General features: G+C 37.6%; 1 protein-coding gene across 1 annotated transcript; it reads left to right on the forward strand.

Moving 5' to 3' along the window:
* Positions 1-264: 264 nt before the first annotated feature.
* On the forward strand, positions 265-9,222 carry LOC103710894 (mitochondrial import inner membrane translocase subunit TIM17-2-like). The gene is made up of 2 exons (XM_008796819.4): positions 265-1,025; positions 8,833-9,222. Exon 1 carries the CDS (start codon positions 303-305, stop codon positions 990-992), a length of 690 nt encoding a protein of 229 aa, XP_008795041.1. The 5' UTR covers positions 265-302; the 3' UTR covers positions 993-1,025; positions 8,833-9,222.
* The last annotated feature ends 12,276 nt before the right edge of the window (positions 9,223-21,498 follow it).

Raw genomic sequence — 21,498 nt, forward strand, 5'->3', positions numbered from 1 at the left:
CATATCCAGCCTGCTAACTTGACAGGTTGGGCCGGCCCATTTGCAACCCCTTCCACGCGTCTAGTCTTTGCGGGGTAATTAGAAGACCAGGCCTTATTTAGCCCATCCAATATGTTTCAAAGAATTAGGCCAGTCCAAACCGACATAAAGTAAGCCTAATAGGCCAGCCGGCCCAGTCCGGACCTTCTGGGCTCTGACTTCAAAGCCACTGCCGACCGAATTCTAGGTAGGGTTTGTTCCTAATTTATATACCCCTCAGCCGTCTCTTCTTGAACCTCTCTCTCTAGGTTTTTCCTGGCGACATGGGAACGCCGGAGACGTCGCGCGAGCCGTGCCCGGACAGGATCCTGGACGACGTCGGCGGGGCGTTCGGGATGGGAGCGGTGGGAGGGTCGGCCTTCCACTTCATCAAGGGCCTCTACAACTCCCCCAACGGTGAGCGGCTCGCCGGCGGCGCCCAGGCGGTCCGCATGAACGCCCCTCGCGTCGGCGGCAGCTTCGCCGTCTGGGGAGGTCTCTTCTCCGCCTTCGACTGCTCCATGGTCTACATCCGCCAGAAGGAGGACCCCTGGAACTCCATCATCGCTGGCGCCGCCACCGGCGGCTTCCTCCAGATGCGCCAGGGCGCCGGCCCCGCCGCCAGATCCGCCCTCTTCGGCGGCATCCTTCTCGCTCTCATCGAGGGTGCCGGCATCATGCTTAACCGCTTCCTCAGCGCCCCCCAGAATATCCCCGATCCCGCCCTCATGATGCCGCCATCCGGCGTCCCCGCCATGGCCGGCGCTGGAGGTTCCATCCCCCAGATGGGATACCAATCTCCAGTCTCCACAGCTGAAGATACCACTGCCTCCTCTTCTTCTTGGTTCGGAGGGTGGTTTGGAGGTGGGAAGAAGCAGGATGAGGGGAAGAGCGGAGGTGGAGGCAGCAAGACAGAGATCCTGGAGAGTTTTGATACGCCAAGCACTCCGATCCCGACTTTTGAGTACAAGTAAAATAAGGGAACGGGAATTTTGTTTCTGAATGAGGTAATGTTGATATCTTTGTCGGTATAAAGTTATGCTAGGTACGTCTAATAAGTTGCCGGCAAACTTATATAAATCACTTGCAAGCAAAGCTCATGAATGTCTCCAATTTTCTGTTTCTGGCTCATTAGTTCTTTTCCTTTGGTCATCTGACTAATTTGTTATATTTATATTTGATATCAAAATTGAGTCAAAATAGATTTTTTTTGCATGCATTTTTTAAAAAAACTCTTCCGAACAATTTCTATGTGTATACTGTATTATGGTGTACAAATGGTTCGCTTAGCTAGCATTAGAGTGATAACAGTGATCAGTGATGGACATTTTTTTATTAAGCATTCTAAAAGGTGTTTTATCAGGGAGCGGAGATTAAATTGTTTGCCTCTGCCAACAATTAGTAAAAGTTATAGGCTCGACAACAAGTAAGCTATTCTTCTGTCTTGCAGATTAGCAGTAGTGGAATAACTGCTTTGCCAAAACATAGTCTAAATGTAAGGATGGCTATTATTCTTTGTGAGCTTACCGGCCTTTCAATGCATTACAAATTTTCTACATTGGAATGTAGATTGGAGGGACATAAACAAATTTTAGAGAACTGTTTTGACTTCAAAAATTAATGAGTTGAGACAACTAACAAAGACACCAGCTTGAGGGCATGCTTTGAAGTTTGAATTAATACCTACCAAACCAATGATTTATCAGCATGATGCACTAGCATGCTATTTACCATGCGCTAGTGCTTTGCATGTTATCATGCTAGTGCATGCCAAGTGCTGGCATGAGATGATACCTGTTGTCCAGAGCTAGGTTGGCACGCCACTAGAAAGTGATCAATCTTTTCTTTGCATTAGCCTTTTTTCATGTACTATATATGTTTTGCATGGGAGTTTAGCATGAGTTCAATAATTTTTTTTAGGTCCCTTTGTTTACCATAATGTCAAGTAGGAAAAGATGGATGTGAGCCCAAGGGTTTAGATTTAGAAGGCCTTTTGTGATCTACTTGTCCTTGTAATCTCTATATAGGAGCATCACATTGTTTGGTTTTTGAATGAGTAAAAAAAAAATCTTGTTTTGTCATCCTGCCTTTTCCATGTGTTCATATCTCAAGAGGAAAAAAAGTGTTTTAGCTCCTCTTGTTGCCAATGGTCTTAATTTAAAGATGATTTTATCCATGAACATGAATTATTCTTTTATGAGTCATAAAAGATCTCATGGAATAACTGAAGAAAGATGAAAGTTTGTGAGGATCATTTATATAACTATACTAGAGAACTTATTCATACTTGTAAATCTATGGCAAGATCCCAAACTTGTGATTGATGATGTCCCTATTATGCGTCAAGATATTGAGCTTAGAGTCATCCAAATATTCCACCTAATCAACTAAAAGAATATAAAGACCAAGGTCCGCCGTACCGGTACCGGTCGGCGTACCGGTGGCCGGCCGGACCGGTACGGTACCGGTCCGGTCCGGTCCGTACCGGCCGGTACCGGTGGTTTCAAAAACCACAGCGCGCGGCGCTGTGGTTCTAAAAAAAAAAAAAAAAATCGTACCGGTGCGAACCGGCCGGTTCGCACCGGTACGAGGCCCGTACCGGCCGGTACGGGCTCCGAACCGGCCGGTACGGGCCCGAACCGGCCGGTACGCACCCGTACCGGCCGGTTCGGATAAAAAACCGGGAAATACCGGTTTTTTATCCGTTCCGGTACCGGTCTAGGACCGGACCGGTACGTACCGGCCCGTACCGGCCGGTACGGACCGGTACGGCATTCCATGATAAAGACCCTTTCAACAAGCGGAATATAATGCAAGCCTCTTTTGCATCATAGACATGATCCTTTGCAAGGGAACATGGCTTGGAAAGTGATGCAACTTAAAAGAGGTCTGGTGTAGGTGTAATAAATGTGTCCTAAGTTCTCAATGGTCATTGGAGATTAGGGATATCAAAGTATTGAATTTTGACAAGATTGGCTCAAATAGTTTTAACCTAAATGATCTGATAATATCCCAATGCAATAACACAAATATTAATTGGGATGTCAAGAGCATGATCCTTTTTTGATTATAAAATGAAAAGACATACTTTTTTGTAACAACTCAGGATCTCACCCAAAATGGCTAGATTAGAAGAGATTAGAAGGAAGCAAGGATGGTATAATAACCAAAAGGACCACTTTTCCAAGTGGAGCTTTGTAGGAGGGTGGAAGGGTTACTGCAAAGTTTGAGATGGGATGATCATATCGTGGGCTGTCGAAGTATAGCTATCTAAAGAGGTGGGCAAGATGTTATGGAAGGAAAGGAGGTCTCACCAATGGACTAAAAAGAAAGCAAATGAGTAGTTTGTCCATAGGCCATACATTTTATGCTTTAATGGAACATAGGACCATAGATGGGTGGGATGCAACCCAGTAGATAAAATCAAGAGGAGGACATGGGGTGAGAAATGGGAATATAATTATCATATGATAAATGATGTTTAATGGAATGACCCGTTTAGTGCATGTTGAATCTCTTTTTTCCATTGAACCAAAACATTGGGGTAGTTTGTATCTGTTATAAAAAAAGGTCCATCCTGGCATTTGACTGGAGAAAGGAGATTAAAATGTCAAAAATCCATATTAATTCAACGTTGTTTGATCCGACGTCAACTCGATCCAGTAATGACCCTAATTGACCTATGGTATGATATAACAACTACTTAATATTATGACCAAAGCTGAAAACCTAGTTATCTACCTGCCTCCTCCATTTCCTCTCTCAAATCCCAACTTAATCTCATCTCCTTCATCTTCACGGTCTGCCCTTGGTCTCCTCTGCAGACCACTAGCCACCTATATACTTTTCTCCCTAGCGCCCCCTCTCTCTCTCATGGGTCCTCTTTAGCCTCATCCCAGCCTTTCACCTATCCTGCTCTGCCTTCAATCTCCATAAGTTGCTACGTTCTGCCTCATTCACTTGTTCTTGGGTTTCCAGATTCATTATTCGATCTTTAATCTAGTTGGATTTTGAATCTTTAGTTAATAAGCTATCTGATTTAATCAGGCTCAGTTATAAGAAGATGCAAGGGTTATGCATATCGTAATATTTAATTGTGGAAAATCATTCTTTAGTTATTGTTAATGTTGGAAAATTTATTTTTGTTTGGTGTGAATTCTGATTTTGATTTTGTTGTTCTAGGGTTTTGCAAGTTCAAGGTTAGCTTGAGGATTTTAACCTTTTGTAGGAAAAGCATGTGATGCAACTTTGAATATAAGAAAAACAAGAAGAGGTGAACTGGAAGTCACATTTGAGGCTTAGGAAGAATCAACCATAGTAGAATGCACTTCGTCCTTAATCAAGAACAATTGCTTCATCAAGAAGTGAATGTTTAGATTTGCTGAAGAGTCTAGCATCATTGGAAGCTAAATTTCTTTCCATATTTGGCTTTCCAATATTGGGTCATTTGAATCAGAGTTTGAGCAAGGAAGTATGAGAAGAATACTAAAGATTGCATCCACCTAAACATCTAATCCATGTTCAGATACGGTTTCTCTCATCTTTTTAATCATCTCGATTCATCCCTAATGAAAAATTTAGGAAAGCTTTAAACTTTTCATCCTTCAGCAGACCTGAGATTTTGCATGTTCTCTTATAGAGTTACAATCCAATTAAATCCCATAAGTGATAACCCACTTCCACCTCTACTCATCCATCATTTCTAGATAAGTTTTATTAAAAAAAATACAGCAAGTTAGAAGATATTTATTTTTCTTTACAATGAGGTTCTGCTACAATAATCTTAACTTCAAGCTTATCTTGCACTTTATGAAATGGTTCCAAATCCGATTTGAAAAATAAGTACAACTATAAGGTATGTGATAATCTTTGCATTATCAAAAGATAAAATGATTTGAAGGCTACGCATATTATAGTTTCCCTAAACTTCTACTGCATGTGTTCACCAATTTGTCATGCTCTTCTGAACCTAATCTGTCTAGGAATATCTGGAACCAAAATGCATGAGGGTCTCATAAGTCCTTGAAGAAAAGGTCTTTATAGTATGGTATATGAAAGGCTCCGGCTGGTTAGTGTACTTGAAAAATAAATGCAACCATTGAGTATGTAAGAATTTTTCCATGATTAAAAGTTAAAAAGAAACTTATGCATATTATTGATTACTTAAGCTTCTACAGCATATAATTCACCAAGTTGCAATGCTTTGGTGAACCTCATTTGTCTAGGAATATATGGAATTAACATGCATAAGGGTATATGGAAGGGTGGGGTTATGCACTTGAGATTTCAGAATCATATTGGGACCATAAGCTGTTGCAAATTTTAAGATCTTACTACCAATTCATAAGGAAATACCTTCACCTTTATTATGGTTTTTGTAAAATTCATTACTAAGATCACTTTTGTTTTGCAAGTTTTCTACAATAGTAATTTAAAATTTTAAATCCTTAAGCTGTTTAAAGCACTCACAATAAGGTGGAATATGTAATCTTCAGCATTTTCATGTTAGTCCCCTTCAAGGTCATCAATATTGGCATCTCTTCAGGTTTTCATATGAAGAAGGTAAGATACTTATATTTCTTGGCTCCATATTCTAGTCCATATGACTACTACATCTTGAGTAAGAAGCCTTTTAATCACAAGAGATTGAGGAAATGATGGCTTGACCTCCTTGTTATGTGAAGAAGATGAAAAAGTTCTATGGTACCTCCTTACCATGGGAAGAGGACCTTTTTTTTGAATTTTTAATACAAGAATGCTGGCTACTATTTTTTATGATATGGTGAAATGCTTTCCAAACTACCTATTCAAATGTTATTTTTTACTTTGGCTCTAGACGTGCAGTTTGTAGAAAAGATTTCTGCTTGAGCCTAATAGAATAAATATTTCTGCTCAAAGAAACCTGCTTGCTTGTCCATTCATAAAAAGGCAACTGGCTCTAATAATGCAAACCCTGGAACAGCAGTTTGCACATGTAGGCATGATAAGCTTTCGAATTCAGTATCAGTAAGTATACGATGATAATAAAAAGAAGAAGAGTCTGGAATGAGAAGTGTAAGAATGGTGTGGAGACAACCATAATTTTTCTAATAAAAATTTGTTACCCTACTTGAACCCACATTCAAGGTCAGGACACTAGGAGGAAAAGAGGTATTTCATAATCGTAAAACAGCTCTCGACCTTCTTGGGTTAATCTTCAGACACTCTGAAACATGAGTCAGCATGGACTCCTAATCACTTTAAATCACAACTAAGATGTGACCTTACACTTGTTTAATATGAAAAGCACTTAAAAATCACAAAAAATCTATCTGATAATAATTCTAAAACAGTAAATGTGAGAGAATGATGGGATAGTGATCCATCCTCTCTTTCTCTCATTCAAGCTCCCTTCTTTCCATGATGCTTCTTCATATTACCCATTTGTCTAACAAAAGAGCTTGGGTCAGAGTTCTTTTGGCAAGCCTTTGATCGTACTTTTTCGCGTGGCCCTTCTGTAGATGATATTTCATCCTTTGTAATGCTAAAAGTGAATATCTCTAGAAGCATTTCTTCTGAAACAGTTTTTGGATTTATGATGTATGTTACTCAGCATTTTTGGTAGGGGATGCATGTTTAGCAGAAAAATATCCATATCCTGCTAATTTACTATTTTGCTTGGTGTGTACTTCTCCATGGCCTCTAACAGTCTTTGTTTGAATGCATCAACCTTTAGACGTGAAATAAAATATTCTCATAGTTTGGAGAATGAGTGCTCATGGGATCAGTAGGAAAAACTACTTATTTTTTCTCTTATCTGCAATACTTTGTTAGGTGGTAGAATTTATTGCCTTCCAAAACTTTTCCCATTAAAATGGAGCTTGTTGTGGAACCCATATCTAAGAAGTCTCCAAGCAAGGGTTGAGGAGATCCTTGCAACTGGTTGCCAACATAAAATTACCCCTTGAGAAAATTTAATTCTTTTAGAAAAAACATCTTGCTTTATATTGTGCAACAAAAATTAGTGAGTGAAGAGGAGGACAAGGCTGTGACATTTGCTTTGTCAGTTAGATGACTATTTACAAAAGTTTTGTTTCATGCATGTGGATGTTTTATGAGTTCGGGATGTGCCTCTGGATGACCATTGTCCAGCTGGCCCTTGATACCTTTGAGAGAGCATAATGAGACCATAATTTTTTAGAAGATTTGTTTTGAAATCGAAGATAGGGTTATGCCCTCTCATTAGAAGGCCCTTCACCTTTGGGTATTTCTAAGACTAAACTTGGTTGTTGATCTATAAGTAAATGCTCTTTCAGCTTTAGCGGGGCGATTCTGAAGCATATTTTTGGCAAATTGTTGGACCATTTTGTGTGACAATTTTCAATGGAATTGAGTCAGAGTCTTTGTGGAGATTTTAAGATGCATCGAAGCTTCTTGTTTTGAGCCTATTACTGTAAACAATACATGCTAAATATGCTAAGCATCATCCTGATTCTTGATTGTGGGGCATTTTTAACGGGGGCGAATATTTCATGTACTCATAGGGGAGCTAATAAAAATGATGTAGTGCCATGAGTGGCAAAAGCTGATGCTAATGGGAAACAACAGTTTATTTACTTGAGCTTTCGCGGTCCTTTCACCTCTTGATATTGTGTTTGGCTTGTTCATACACATCAATGTAAATAATAAAGAGGCAGGCTTGACAATATAAGCCATCACTGTGATTCATGAGATTCTAGAAACAAGCATTTAATCTCAGGTGGGAGAGCCCAAATAATTTTAAACTCGCGCACATTTGACCAGTTGACTATCTTTTCAGATATCCAATCAAATTCGGATCCGAATTTGGATTTTAAAGATTTTTTTGGATCCGGATTTGGATTTGTGGTAAAAAAAAAAATCTCTAAAAATAAAATATATAAGCTAGGAATTGAACTGATGATTTATGCTTTGAATGCCAAGCCCTCAACCACCACACTAGAACACACACTCCTACTTTATTGTTTACTTTACTTATTCACGTGGATTTGGGTTTTCGAATAATCATTTGATGCATGTTGTGATATTTCATATTTTAATCATTTATTTTTTTAGAAAATAAATCTTTTTATTTGATAAAAATGAAAAATGAATGTATTTTATTTTATTCTTTATCAATTTTCAAATTTTTATTGTTAAAAATATTAATATCTTCCATGTATTCCTATACTTATATATATATATATTTTCTTGTAATCTCTAATTTTGATTTTTTATTTCTGCTATAGTTAAAGAGTAATAATAACAATATCTGATTCAAAGATATTAATATTTTATGTTATTTTTTAAATATTTTCTGATTTTTATTATTTTAACACAAATCTTGGTGGACTGGTGGTCTTTGTGGGTTTAATAACCATGTTTTAGATCCTTAGTGACCTAGATGTTGTGCATGATCTGCATACTGAATTAGTGAATTCTATTCCCATTCTTTTTAATTATATAATTAATGTAAGTTTTTGTAATTAAATTCTGTTAAAAATTTGTTTTATATCTCAATAATATCCGACTTATATCTGTACTAGGATACAAAAAATATGGATATGACCAATATCCTGCGTCCATATCGGTTCAGAACAAAAATAGATATTCTTAATCTTTGATTTAGTCTTACATTTTTTTAGAATTTTAGAAGCATTTTTGGATTCTGGTGGGTTTATGCATAGGCCCGCAACAATCATGGACCAAGCAACTACTGTAGCATATATTCTGATATAGATGGCTGTCTTTCATGGTAATTTTTTGCTTCAGTTTCTGTAATAGGAGCTTCTGATTTCATTCATGTTGGTTTTGTAGGGTATCTGATCAAAGATAATGAAACAGCTGTATTTATCGAGGAATGGGCATCCAAAAAGAGATTAGAAGCAGTTTTCCTTGATATCAAAGGTTTAAATTGCATAAAGTGAGCTGCCTCCGGCATCTCTTCCTCTTAATAGTTGTTTGTATGATGGCAACATTTTCAGTATCCTTAGGTAGTCCTTCGGTTAAGTATCTGTACAAGACCTTCTTTTAGACGACGTTATTTGTGGAGTGTTTTGGGATGATGTAGTACAACTTAAGCTGATTTTGTTTGTGCATTCTGAATCCTATAGTTAATATTAGGTAAGATTAAGTTTGCAAGTACATCATGTATTTGTTGGGTTCTGACTCCATAAGTTCAATGGAAATACCATACTGCTGCTGCAACACTGATAATCTGGGAGATGCATCCCTATTCTTCAGCTATCTTTCTTAATGAGCAGGGTGTCTCTGCAATTGGCATCAAATTCTGGTAAGCCAAAATATTAAACAAGCCTTTGAGCACATGCATGCTGTCAGTTCTTTGTTCGAAAGGAAAAAAGGTGAATCACAGTTGCCAGGCTTCTTGGATGATTTACATGCTTGCACCGTTGTTTTACATTGAATTGCCTATATGATGGGAGTGGAAATGCCTATCTGAAATGGTAAGTGGGGTCCTATATCACATTAAGATGACCAGGTGATGAGCTGCTTTGTTGATCTATTCTCAGAAACAAAATTCAAGGGTTGCAACCCAAGTTGTACAAAGTAGGGGTGGAATCCTGAGGCAGAACTGATTTGATAGACTCAGAAACAGGGCTGATGCCAAATCTTTGTTAGAATGACAAGGTGTTTGAGGGGAGTTGGTTGTTCTGGAAAATATCTTGTTTTTGTTGTTGAGATGTTCTTTCAACATAAATCTAGCTCTTATTATTAACTCTGTATCTTACCCAGTTTTGTCCTTGAAAATGTTGGCCTTAATATCCAGGAAAAGCTTATGGTGTTTGATAGGAAGATTATTTGATGTATTATGACCATATCTAACCCTTTCTTTTTCCAGTTATGTTGCTGAAATGGCTGTCGCAGAGATCAAGCATGCACAACTTCTTTGAGCTATCAATTCTCATGGTTTTGAAAATATCTGGGAATATCGTGACAGAATGGTGAACAGTGGACATGGATGGCCTCATTGGAGGAACCTAACTCTTCATGAGACATCGATACAGTTGGATCAGTTAGATGCAGTGTGAGGATTCAAAATAAGCCATCGTCTGCTGTCTTCTGGAAGTTTATTCACAAGAATAATGTTTCTTTTTGGTAAAAAGGTCAGCGGCGACCAAGTTTTGTTTGACTTTTGAGAACAATCACATTCATCTACCCACTACCATAAAGAATCTGCAATAGAAGCTGGTGTTGATTGTCATACTGAAGGATCTGAAATCTATGGAGTTGTTTATGTGAAAGTATGAGCATATTAGTTACTGGATCTAAATGCGTCGGTTACCTTGATTTGTCAAGATCTATGTAGGAGGTTTCTGGTGTCTAAAATAACGTAACGAATGCACAAAGGCACCAGCAAATAAAATTTTAGATTCATGTGCAACGAACCTGGTTCTGTTTATGTCATAAGACAACGTCGAAGTAAACCAGAACTCTTAAACAATGATAAACCAATTGAATTATCTTATTAAGAGGATCAAAAATCTATTTCAAAGTTTCATGTTTTTTCTGTCCGGTGACTACTTACTAATTACCTTGTCTCTGTTTTTTTCTTTTGGTGCCAAATACAAGTGCCGTAGGTGAGTCGAGTTCTAGGGACTGGACGGACAGCAGCCGCACGCCGGATCAAGCAGCCGGTATGAGCGGCTCCATCTAACCATCTCATATTTGGACACGGCTTCATCTTTTCATGAACCTTAATCAGGCCACGTCCCACTGCAGGGCCTCAATTTTCCCCACTAGCTCTTGTAGCCACACAAATTTGGAATCTCGCATGCAAAATCTCAGACCTCTGCCAAGAGGAAAATTGCACCGAACCTCTGGTCTTTCGACTATTTCATGCATAAAAAAGCTAATCATTTTCCATTAGGCATCAAACAAAGGCAATAATTCATGTATCTAAGAAGAGATGATATTGCTCGGCACCACATATGGTGCATGGACACCGGTACCCTGTGAGTGACCTCCAATTTGGCACTTATGTGGCCTAACTGAGTCATGCCCAAATCATGTGCCAACCAATAGTCGAAATGCATGCGCTCAAAGAGGAGCAGCAGTTGTTAATTAGGTGCCAGATGTACTGAGTACTTCTATCGATCTGTTCTGCAACCTAACTGAAGCTATTTTTTTTTTTTTAATGTAGGTAATTACCAATTTTTAATATGATCCGGCTTAAAAAGCGAAGGCTTGAGAAAGCTGATGGTTCAGCGATTTTAAAGTAGCGTGGGTGCAACGTCAACCTCTTCTCGTTTGATGACAAATAAAGCTTAAAATTGATACAAGATTCGGTTGACGGTAAACAAATACGCACATTGCATGCAACTGTTCTTAGACGCGTCGCTAGTCTAGTGCATTCTCTTCTTGCCCTTTCCACACCACCTCCTTTCAAGTTTGAGCTAAAAAGAGGCTAGTCTTTTTATATCGGCCTTCCAGGCTTTCACTCGACCAACACCAGTATACGGAAACTAGATATTGGTTCACTGGAATTGGCATCACATGCTACCATTCATTACATGAACTCTCTGTATTTTAATCTAAGGTCGAGATGTTGGTGTTCTTTTCAAAGAGTCAAGAAAATTTAAAATGTATACAAGGATTAATTTTTGAGATGTACATAATTTTGTATGTCATAAATTTTTATGTCCAGATCTTGTGAAGCAAATAGTGCCTAAGAAGAAGACTATTTGGGAGCTCAAGAATGATGTGAGGATTGAGTACTTTCAAAGTCTGAGTCTGAAGTAAGTTAATTTTGAAAATGAAATTATTTTTAGAAAAGGAGAATGTAAGGCATAGCCTCTCTTATCCAGGCTTGTTCCATTTGACTAGCCCATCAATGTTTTGCGCCCACCAGCCCAATCGTGAGTTGGGAACTCACGAGCTTCACCCAGAAAGAAAAAAGTAGAGGGTCGGGCGGTCAAGAGGACTCCTACTTGTCTTCCTATTAAATTTTGTAATTATACAAGTTTTATTATTTGTTAAGAATTTAGATAATTATTATTTAGTAATATTAAGGTTATAATAAATTTTTAGATCTTATATATTCTTTGAGATTTTGCTCTATGAAGTATCCGGTCGACCTGGATGTTGGATTCCGGATGTGACACTCGGGGAAAAAAAAGCTGTGTTAGGGGAATGGGTTTACAAGTAGTGCCAATACGTCGAATTTCTTAATCACTGTAACTATTTTATCTTTTTGTGGCATCTTTTTAGTTCCACTGCTCTCAACGAATCTGATACGATGACATCTGTAAAGCCAAGTCAAGCTGATATCGTACATGACATCTTGCAAATTGAAGTCTTTGCGAGATGCCTACGTGGTCTGCTTCATGTGGCAGACATTGCCTTTGGCATTGCTTAAATTTCTCAATACTTTTCTCGACACTTTGTAAAATTTAATCTCATTTGATGGAGAACTCATTTCTCCTTCAAGAGCTACTTCACTATTGATGAATTTATCAACCACTTCGATCATTAAACTACATTATTCTGCAATTGAAGCAATGCCTGATTCGATTCTTCTTATTAACTTTGTCTGTTCTGGTAACCGTGAATTCTATTTTAATATCCAATGCCTTCTCGTTTCAATGAATTAAGGAGGGCTTTCTTTAGATCCCTTTTCCTTGTCCCAAAGAGGATTGATTCCTCTAATTTCTTGGCGCGCGCCCATTTTATTTGCATGCGCACTAACCTTTTTCCTTCACACGAAAGCCATTGCATACGCATCTAACTCCTGCCTTCCTATTAGTTATTCTCTACAAGAAGCTATTTATATTCTGCTATCGTGAGATGGAGGGGCACCAACCCTCCTACCATCTTAGTTAATTTTAATTTCCTGAATCTCCAAACTCAGACTAACTTCTACGTACCTAACAATGCCTTATTCTTATTTCGACCAACTGTACCTAACAATTCCACATCTACGTGGAACCACCTAAATCAAAATAACTAATGGAATTGTGTTATTGTTTAGTAGGTGTCTTTTATGGAGGAAGTACAGGTAGAATGTTCCTCTTGTTTTAGTGTCATACTTTTCCCCGAATTGTGCATCATGAGAAGGATAAGAAGCACTTATAGATCATGGAAAACTGTCTAATAATCCTTCGAGTTCCTTTATTATATGAACTCAAGTGACCCTCTTCCTTGCAAAAAGCATATGAAGTGGATGAAATGATGCAGAATGGAATCTATGTCATGCTTTTGCTATGGGAGGATTCGGGGAGGAAAGAGGTAGGTATAAGAATATGCGTTTCTACTTTAACTGAGTTTATTCGGAATTCAGGCTCAACTTTGTAAAGAGTCTACACCTGGAGATGTTTTCCTACAACATTTAGCTTTCTCAAATGAAAACACAGTTGAGAACACAATGATGCTCAAGGAACCTCGAAGTAATATGATATTCGGAGAAGGTTCTAATAAAGCAAATTTTCGATCTTAGTATAACGAAAGATGTAACAATCATTTAAGTGAAGAGACAACATGCTTTCCTATGCATAAAATATAAATTATTTAAGCAAAGCTGGGGTTAGAATGCGAGGAATTCAATCTTTTAATGGCTTCCTTAGGATGAGTGCTATGAAAAGAGATCTCCTTTTAAGAGAGAGAGGGATCATTGCTGCTGATAATAGAGATTTTCTTGATCTATAGGCCATCAAATTGAAGGTATAATGCTTCACAAGTGGATCTAAGCACTGAGAATTAATGGAATAAAGAATACGATAGTATACTCTTGCTTTGCTTAGCATTCCATGTTTGCAAATGTACGAATTTTTTTTAAGTTATACATATCAGACGATGAGGCAGATCTTGTAAAACAATTGCAGGATACCCACTTATTGGTTGTTAGATGGAGCACCACATCTTAAAATTATATCGACGAAATAATGTGAGGATCTGTGCGGGCGTGTATTTAGTCCCACATCGGTTATTTGTTGAGTAGATCTTGAGTACTTATACAGGATCAAGAAACCCAAATAATAACTTTCGGCTAGCCATTTTGGATGAGGTCATGGGTTGTTACAAATGGTATCAGAGTGGACCTGGCCCATAACCTATGTAAACTAGGGAACACTGTAGCACAGATCCATTGGGGTTGACTACGGGCCGATCGTGGTGTTTGTGATTAGATTTGAATGGATTTGAACCCTTAGCCTGATGAAGACGTTAGGGCTTGAACGGATAGAGCATGTGAAGACTCGTGTAGGTGTGTAGTCCCACATTGATTATTTGCTAGGTAGATCTTCGATACTTATACAGGATCAAGGAACACAAATAATACTTTCCGGCTAGTTATTTTGAGTGAGGTACTGAGTTGTTATAAATGGTATCAGAGCGAACCCAGTCCATAACCTATGTGGATTAAGGAACACGGGCCGATCATGTAAGATGATCTAGTGATAGAGCGAAAAAGAGGATTGCTTGGTAATGTAGAAAACTTGGCAAAAATTTTGATGCCTCTTTGCACGAATGTTTTGGGTCTACTTTAGGTGTCATGTCGTCTTCAGGAATTGTAACTCCAACGAACATCATGGTGAAATGATGTTAAAATTACTCTATAATTATTTTAGGGAGCCTAGCTACTCCACCTACTTGAATTTCTTTTGGCGTGCGCATCATCATATGATTTTGCATCACAGCATGTGATTTTATGAAAAAAAATTCATGTCTCTGTGGATTTTCATTTTTTTTTTCACTTTGATTCAGTCTCGTGAGCTAGAAAACTGTTCCATATCCTCCTTTTATCTAGAAGAGATGAAATAAAAGATTCTGTCTTTTGGTTAAGGCTGAAAATATTTGTTTCTTAATCTTGTTGAACTTGAGTTCAGTCAAGAACTCATAAGATCTATTTGATCTGTATTCACCCAGCTTCCTCCTTTTTTTTTCTTTTTTTTGTTCTTTTTTACTTTTGCAGTTTGATGAGTGATATTCAAATAACTTTGTTTCTCCTTTATAACCATGCATGCCCGGGCAAGTATATGTGGACATAATCTCAAGCTCAATAAGCTATGAACATAACATGTCACGTACATGCACATACGTACGTATACTAGTATTTTACATGTGCTATACATGTGTATTTAAAAAAAAAGGGGGCAAACTGTGGAAAGCTAAGAAAAGAGAGTATATTTGAGAGGAAAAGACAGGTGTTTGCTGGATATTTTTCAATAGAAGGAAATGATGCTGTACTTAAGAGAGACAGATAAAAGTTTTGGTGGAGACTTTATCAAGAAGGAAAAAATATTTTATTTATTGGACCATGCATGTTTAGCACGTGGATCCTATGAGGTACCACTCCCGGCAAGCTCCAAAAATAAATAAATATGTATGCATGTACATACGTACGTACGTATATGTATGTATACATATATGCATTTATGTATACATACACACATATATTGTATATAATATATATCTTATATAAATCTTAAACTGATCAGCTAGCTCTTAATTATTCATTTTGGATATGACAATAGATATCCTCTTCTCTTGAGAGAAGAAAGTATCTACTCTTATTAGGTCTAATATCAATAATTGGGCATTCAAATTGAACATCTGCACGATGATCAATATAAATAAACATATCTAGAAACAAAAAAAAATTCTGTATTTTCGTAGCATCTAATTACATATCAAGTAGATATAAAAATAAGCAGCTTTTGTTATACTCTGTGCTAAAATACATGATAAAATATTAAAATTAATAATCCATCTATTGATCATAATGTATATATATTAAAATATATATAGATTGAAAATTAATAAAGCTGATCAATACTTAGATTATAGTAAAATATGGTCTCATATCATTTTAACGTTTTTTTTTAATTTGTTGCATAGGTGAAAGAATATCAAAATATGTGGTTTTTAGTTTTTAAATATTTTTAATGATATGGATCATGGTCGGCAGAATAGATTTTTGATATGGGCGTCTAATTATTGACTTTCAATACGAAAAAAAAAAGCAGACACCTCCGTCTTCTGAAAGTAGCATAATTAATCTCATATATACACACATATGGTTGTCAAATGTTCTATCTAATATAGCAGAAAGCATCAACTTTTGTTATTTTATTATTTTTTTTATTGGGAACCGTTGCTTTAGCATTATGGGCCATTATGCTCATAAAGATCGCCTACCTCACCATATTCTGCACTTGGTCGAGCACTGCCGCCCAGGACCACCTATACAAGAAGCTTTTAGCTTAGCATTGGCCTGCATTTATCTTTTATTCTTTTCTTTTAATTCTTTGATAGATTGGCATGGGCGTCCATTATATCCACGGATCATGCATTTCACTTAGCCGGCCATACCTACGATCACATCGAACTGCAATCTTTTATGCACCTGCATCTCATCAAATAACCATTCCCATGCGCATTCGCATCACAACGTTAATTTCTTAACATTTACCTCTGAATATTGCTGGCCGCGAGATTCACTTTATATCTTATTCTCCCAGATAGTTTGCCTACTTCTCATGTCAGGGGGGTGTTTAAGGAGAATTGCCACTCCCACCGAAGGGTAATTTAAACACAAAAATGGTGGTGATCGGTGTAGAGAAGATGATAACTATAGTTTCCAGATATGGCAATTTCTGTTGCTGATTACAGTGTCCCGTTCCAAGAATGCAAGTTTTTCTTCTATGGAAAATCCCTGAAGACAATTCTTCTCTCTTGAATTTCCTTTGGTTAGAAGATTAGTCGTGTCTTCAGTTTTTAAGCCTTCTGGATCTCAATTTGAAAACTGACAAATATTAATATTAATATCAATGTAGAATATATCGCTATTCTAGGTCTATTTGTGAAGTGTTGGTGTATAAAAATAGCTGTGATATTCTAAGAATGCATTTGGCATTACTGTTATTTTTTAAAAAAATATTTAGAAACAAAAATTCTATCTTTTTTTTTTTTCAGATTTTTGATAACAGAAATATATTTGGTATTCATTTTTCTTTAAAAATAATAAAACTAAGAAACATGTTCAACGAATTGAGCCAAAAATGGTGGTACTTGAGAATATGCTCGACCTTGGCAAAGCCATGACGTAGGGGAGGAGCAAGAGAGAGACTAGAGGACATGAGCGATGAAGGCCTTGATGGTGAGGATATGAAGACCGACAATGGCAGATAGGAGAATGCAGGAAGTGAGAAAGTTGATGAAAAGGGCAAAGCTGGAGAAGTAGAGAGCAGTGCAATGGTGGACGAGAGATGGCTGAAAATGTTTGAAAGAGATAAGAAGGAAGCCAAACAAACAAGGAGTCGGCGAGAATTGGGACACATAGGAGAAGGAAGCCTGAAAAGTCATTTTAGAAAAAGTGGAAGCAAAAATTTCTTACTCCCACTTTTTTCATAAATAATACAAGTTATTTTTTAAAAAAATTAAAAATAGAACAACCAAACAAATTTTTGTCATCGGATTCCATATTTTTAACTTAAAAAAAAAAGAAACAGAAAAAAAAATGAAACCCAACAGGCTCTAAGTAAAGACATTGTCAGAATAAAATGAATAATTGTCTATGCAGACAATTATTCATGCAGTATATTTTTTCTCAAAAATCATACATTTTTTGACCCACTAGCATCCAAATTGACTATAATCATTGGTCAAAATCTCCCTATCGTCTCTCTCGCTGTCACATATCTTCGGCTTTGTTGGTCAGCAAAGCCTTTGCAGCCCATTCTCAATAATTTTGGCACTTAGTAAGGAAATTGACATCAACATTGGACTTCTCCATTTTTCTCACTTGGACCACTCATTAGCAAAGTTGGGAAGCAATTACATATTCAGATCGCAAGAAATTTCTAAATCCATATCACTAAAGGATAAGGTCTTTCTTTGATGAAACTCCATCTGGGCTTTTTTGTAAAGCAGATTTAATGATCTCATTTAACATAACATGGACTATAAACTCTAGAAAATTAATTAAAATTATCGTTATGATCACCTTTATCATCGTCATTATTATTACAGAAATACGGCAGGGATACCACCGTCAGATCTTGAACCCCTTACATAAAGTTGTCGAGGGTGCATAGATTACGGTCTTGTAAGCATGTCACTTTTATCTCATAGAAAAAGTGGTGCAACTCCTGATACAGAGAAGTTCTAGCGACCAATTGCCGAAGAACATTACGCTTCCTTCCATGCCAGCGATCCATTCCATTAGCTCCTTGTAACTTTCTTTAAGTTGCCACGAAGCACCCATCATGTCCCCCAATCTTACGTGTCAGTGACATGGCAGGCATGAAGTCTGACGTGGCACAATCATCTACCCATGTATTGGACCATGACGTGGGACTTTACTCACGAGAGGATGCGAGGCACGTCCCTCTCGGATACGACGTACCCTGCCGCCGGCCACGGTCTCCGGAGCGGGCTGTGCTGCGGCCCACGCCTATGACATGACCTGCACCGAACCCACTCGCAATGTTGCTCTCTTGCAGTACTTCTCGCCTTGTGCTTGTCATGGAGGGTACGTGGACACCCCATAGCTATGAAAGTCTCTTTCTCCATGCTCAAACTCGAGCAATCTTAGAGCGTAAAGGATCAAAGTTTTTAAAGTTCACACTGAGCCTGAGGTTGAAAGGGGAGGGGGGCGGGGACAAGGGTTCTTAAAACCCACTTAGCCAAGTATAGACAAAGGGAGAAGGCTTTCCAAAACGTAGATAGGTCTGTAGAGGTGCTCAATAGACATTTCACCCTCCTATTCTATATTTCCTAGACCTTGAAGATGCTGCTGTTAAGTCAAACTTGATAACTTAGTTTGTTAGGGAATGTCTCTTGTTCCCATGGAAAGGGGCTTTTCCCATAGGCAATGAAGAATCTGCTTTGTAATCAAAGGGTGCAAATGTATATAAAAAAAACCCAAGTCACTACTCATGGAAGTTCTTATTATAAACTAAACAAGCGCACCTCATAGGTTGTTCCCAAGATGGGCCGGCTTTGCAGAGATGCCTCTTAACTTTTTAGAGAGAGGGGGCGGCATTTTATAGTTGAGAAGCTTCATAGCAGACACTACCTTTCCCCCGTGGAGTCGAGATCTTTGAAGGGTGAGTGCTTACATGTTATCATATTGGACCGACCTACTCTCTTTGCGCTTTAACTTATGATTCACTCTATCTGTGTAATGATTTGAATTGATTAGAGTGTTACGTATGCATGCTTTGTGCTCTCTAGGTACCTATCAATTAGAGTAGCGGGATGCGATTTTTTCATCATCTTATTGAAAATTTGAAATTCACCATTCCTGTCAATGGATTTACAGTCTTCAATACTATGTTTCTTCCTTAACTGTTAAGGATCTAAAGAGTATTAATTTGAGGTTCCTTAGTGACTAGAAACCTCTAAACAACCAAATAGTTTCGTTTTCTGTTCTCTTTTTTCTTTCTTTCATTATTTTAAACAAGGCATGTAGTACCATTCTAATTTCGAAGCTTGAAGCAGTACGATCAAAAAAACAAAGCAAGCCACCCTATAGCCACAAGTCTAAAACAACTAAAGAACTCCCAGATAATCTCATCAACATCATAAATGACGCAAAAGGGCTCAAATCTGTGCGACTAAATTCAAGTTGGCGATAGAAAAATAAGAGTTAATATTCTCTCAAATGTTTATTTTTTTTTTTTATTTAGAAATTGATTGTTGGGACCGTGGCATCTTAATTTGAACTGGTTCATGGCCATCAATATTAGGGATCGAGCACAATAAACTTAATACGGGGAAGGCTGAATACCAACAGTATCGCTTCTAAAATCATATGCTCTCTCGACATATTTGACATTTCAAGAATCATCATTGTTGGATTACTCAAAAAACACAAAAATTCTAGGATGAAATACTTGATTCTAGGAAAAAAATGATAAAAAGAAATATTTGAAATGGGAGGTGTGGGAGAAGACATCAAAATTCATAAAATCATATGCTGGATTCTGCAAAGTCATGCTTTGAAATTAAAGATTTATGATGTTGCAGCATAAGCATTATAGTTTTTAGGTTGTGAGGTCTTTTTGCTTTTTGTGACATATTTCAAAAGCCATAAATTAATAACGGATTATTGAAATCACCACTTGTAATAGAATGAGATAGATTTATTTATATATTTTATATTTACTTACACGGACACCTCCTTTAAACGTTTCAAGGCCATACTGGTCATTTAGATGATCACAAAATATACTTGGCTGACATTAATTTGATTGAAAAACAAGTTTAGTTCTTGCTTCAAGGCTATTGTTTGACTTTTTCAATATTCTTTTCTTTTTACTTACTGCAAATGAGTCATCATCTCGCCTTGTATTTGCCTCTACAATATGATTGCCTGAATTTCGTGTGCACACATGCATGTGTGTACAAAGAGAGCACGGAATCTTATATAGATGCTACTTTTATATGATTTGTTTCCTTGATGCTGTTTGGATGCTTGCAATGAGGCATAAGGAGACCTCAATTGCAATTAGGACACTCTTATGTCTATCTTTTATACGCTTCATATTGCAGCAAGTAAGGTACCCTTATGGCTTTCATTCACCATGTAGGACTAATCACACGCCCGCACAGATCCTCACATAATCCTTCTATTTAAGCGTTGATGTCCTCATTAGGCTAAGAGTCTAAATCTATTTAAAACTAATCTCAAGCACCATGATTACCCGTGCTTAACCTCATGAGCCCGTGCTGCAATGTTCCCTGGTTCATATGAGCCATAGGCTAGGTCCGCTCTGATACCATTTGTAACAATCTAAGACCTCACTTAAAATAGCTGACCGAAAAGTATTATTTGGGTTCTTGGTTCTGTATAAGTACCCAAAATCTGCACAATGAATAACCGATATAGAACTAAACGTACGTTTGCACAGGTCCTTACAAATTCTATGCCACATAAACTCAATTACAATTAAGTGGGAGTTATAGGTATCCAAACAACATAGCTTCTCCATGCAAGATGAATTGATGATGTAGTTCTCATGCATAAACAGGTGCTATCTTAGAAGCAATGAAAAATTTGCCAAAATAATGCGACATAAATAACATAATGATGGAATAACAGACAAATTACAATCATCACTGATTCTAAATGCTCGTTACTTGCAACTCTTATTGCTTTAAAAATTTCAAGCCACGTTCACCATCCTACTCCAACCCTTTCCTTGGAAAATCTGATTCAAAGTCCTACCGACCGCTTAATTTAGAGTTTAATCTTAATTTAGAGTTTATTTTGGATAGCCAGAAAGAATAAATGTTTACCATTGTTTTGCAGTACCGCATGCCAATGCCATCTAAGCACCGCGAGTAGACAAGGCCATTCGAACCTCTTGCATTAGGCTTTGAGAGCTCTGTACCTTTTCTTTTTCTTTTTTTTGTTGAAGGAATTGAGTGCTTCAAGAGCTTAAAAGACTGAAGTACGTGTTGTGTGTATTTGTGCGTGTGAAATCATATGAGAGAGGCACAAGAGAAAAAAAATAAGGGGTG

The sequence above is a fragment of the Phoenix dactylifera genome, chromosome 8, assembly GCF_009389715.1.
Source record: "Phoenix dactylifera cultivar Barhee BC4 chromosome 8, palm_55x_up_171113_PBpolish2nd_filt_p, whole genome shotgun sequence".
NCBI classification, from domain to species: Eukaryota; Viridiplantae; Streptophyta; class Magnoliopsida; order Arecales; family Arecaceae; genus Phoenix; species Phoenix dactylifera.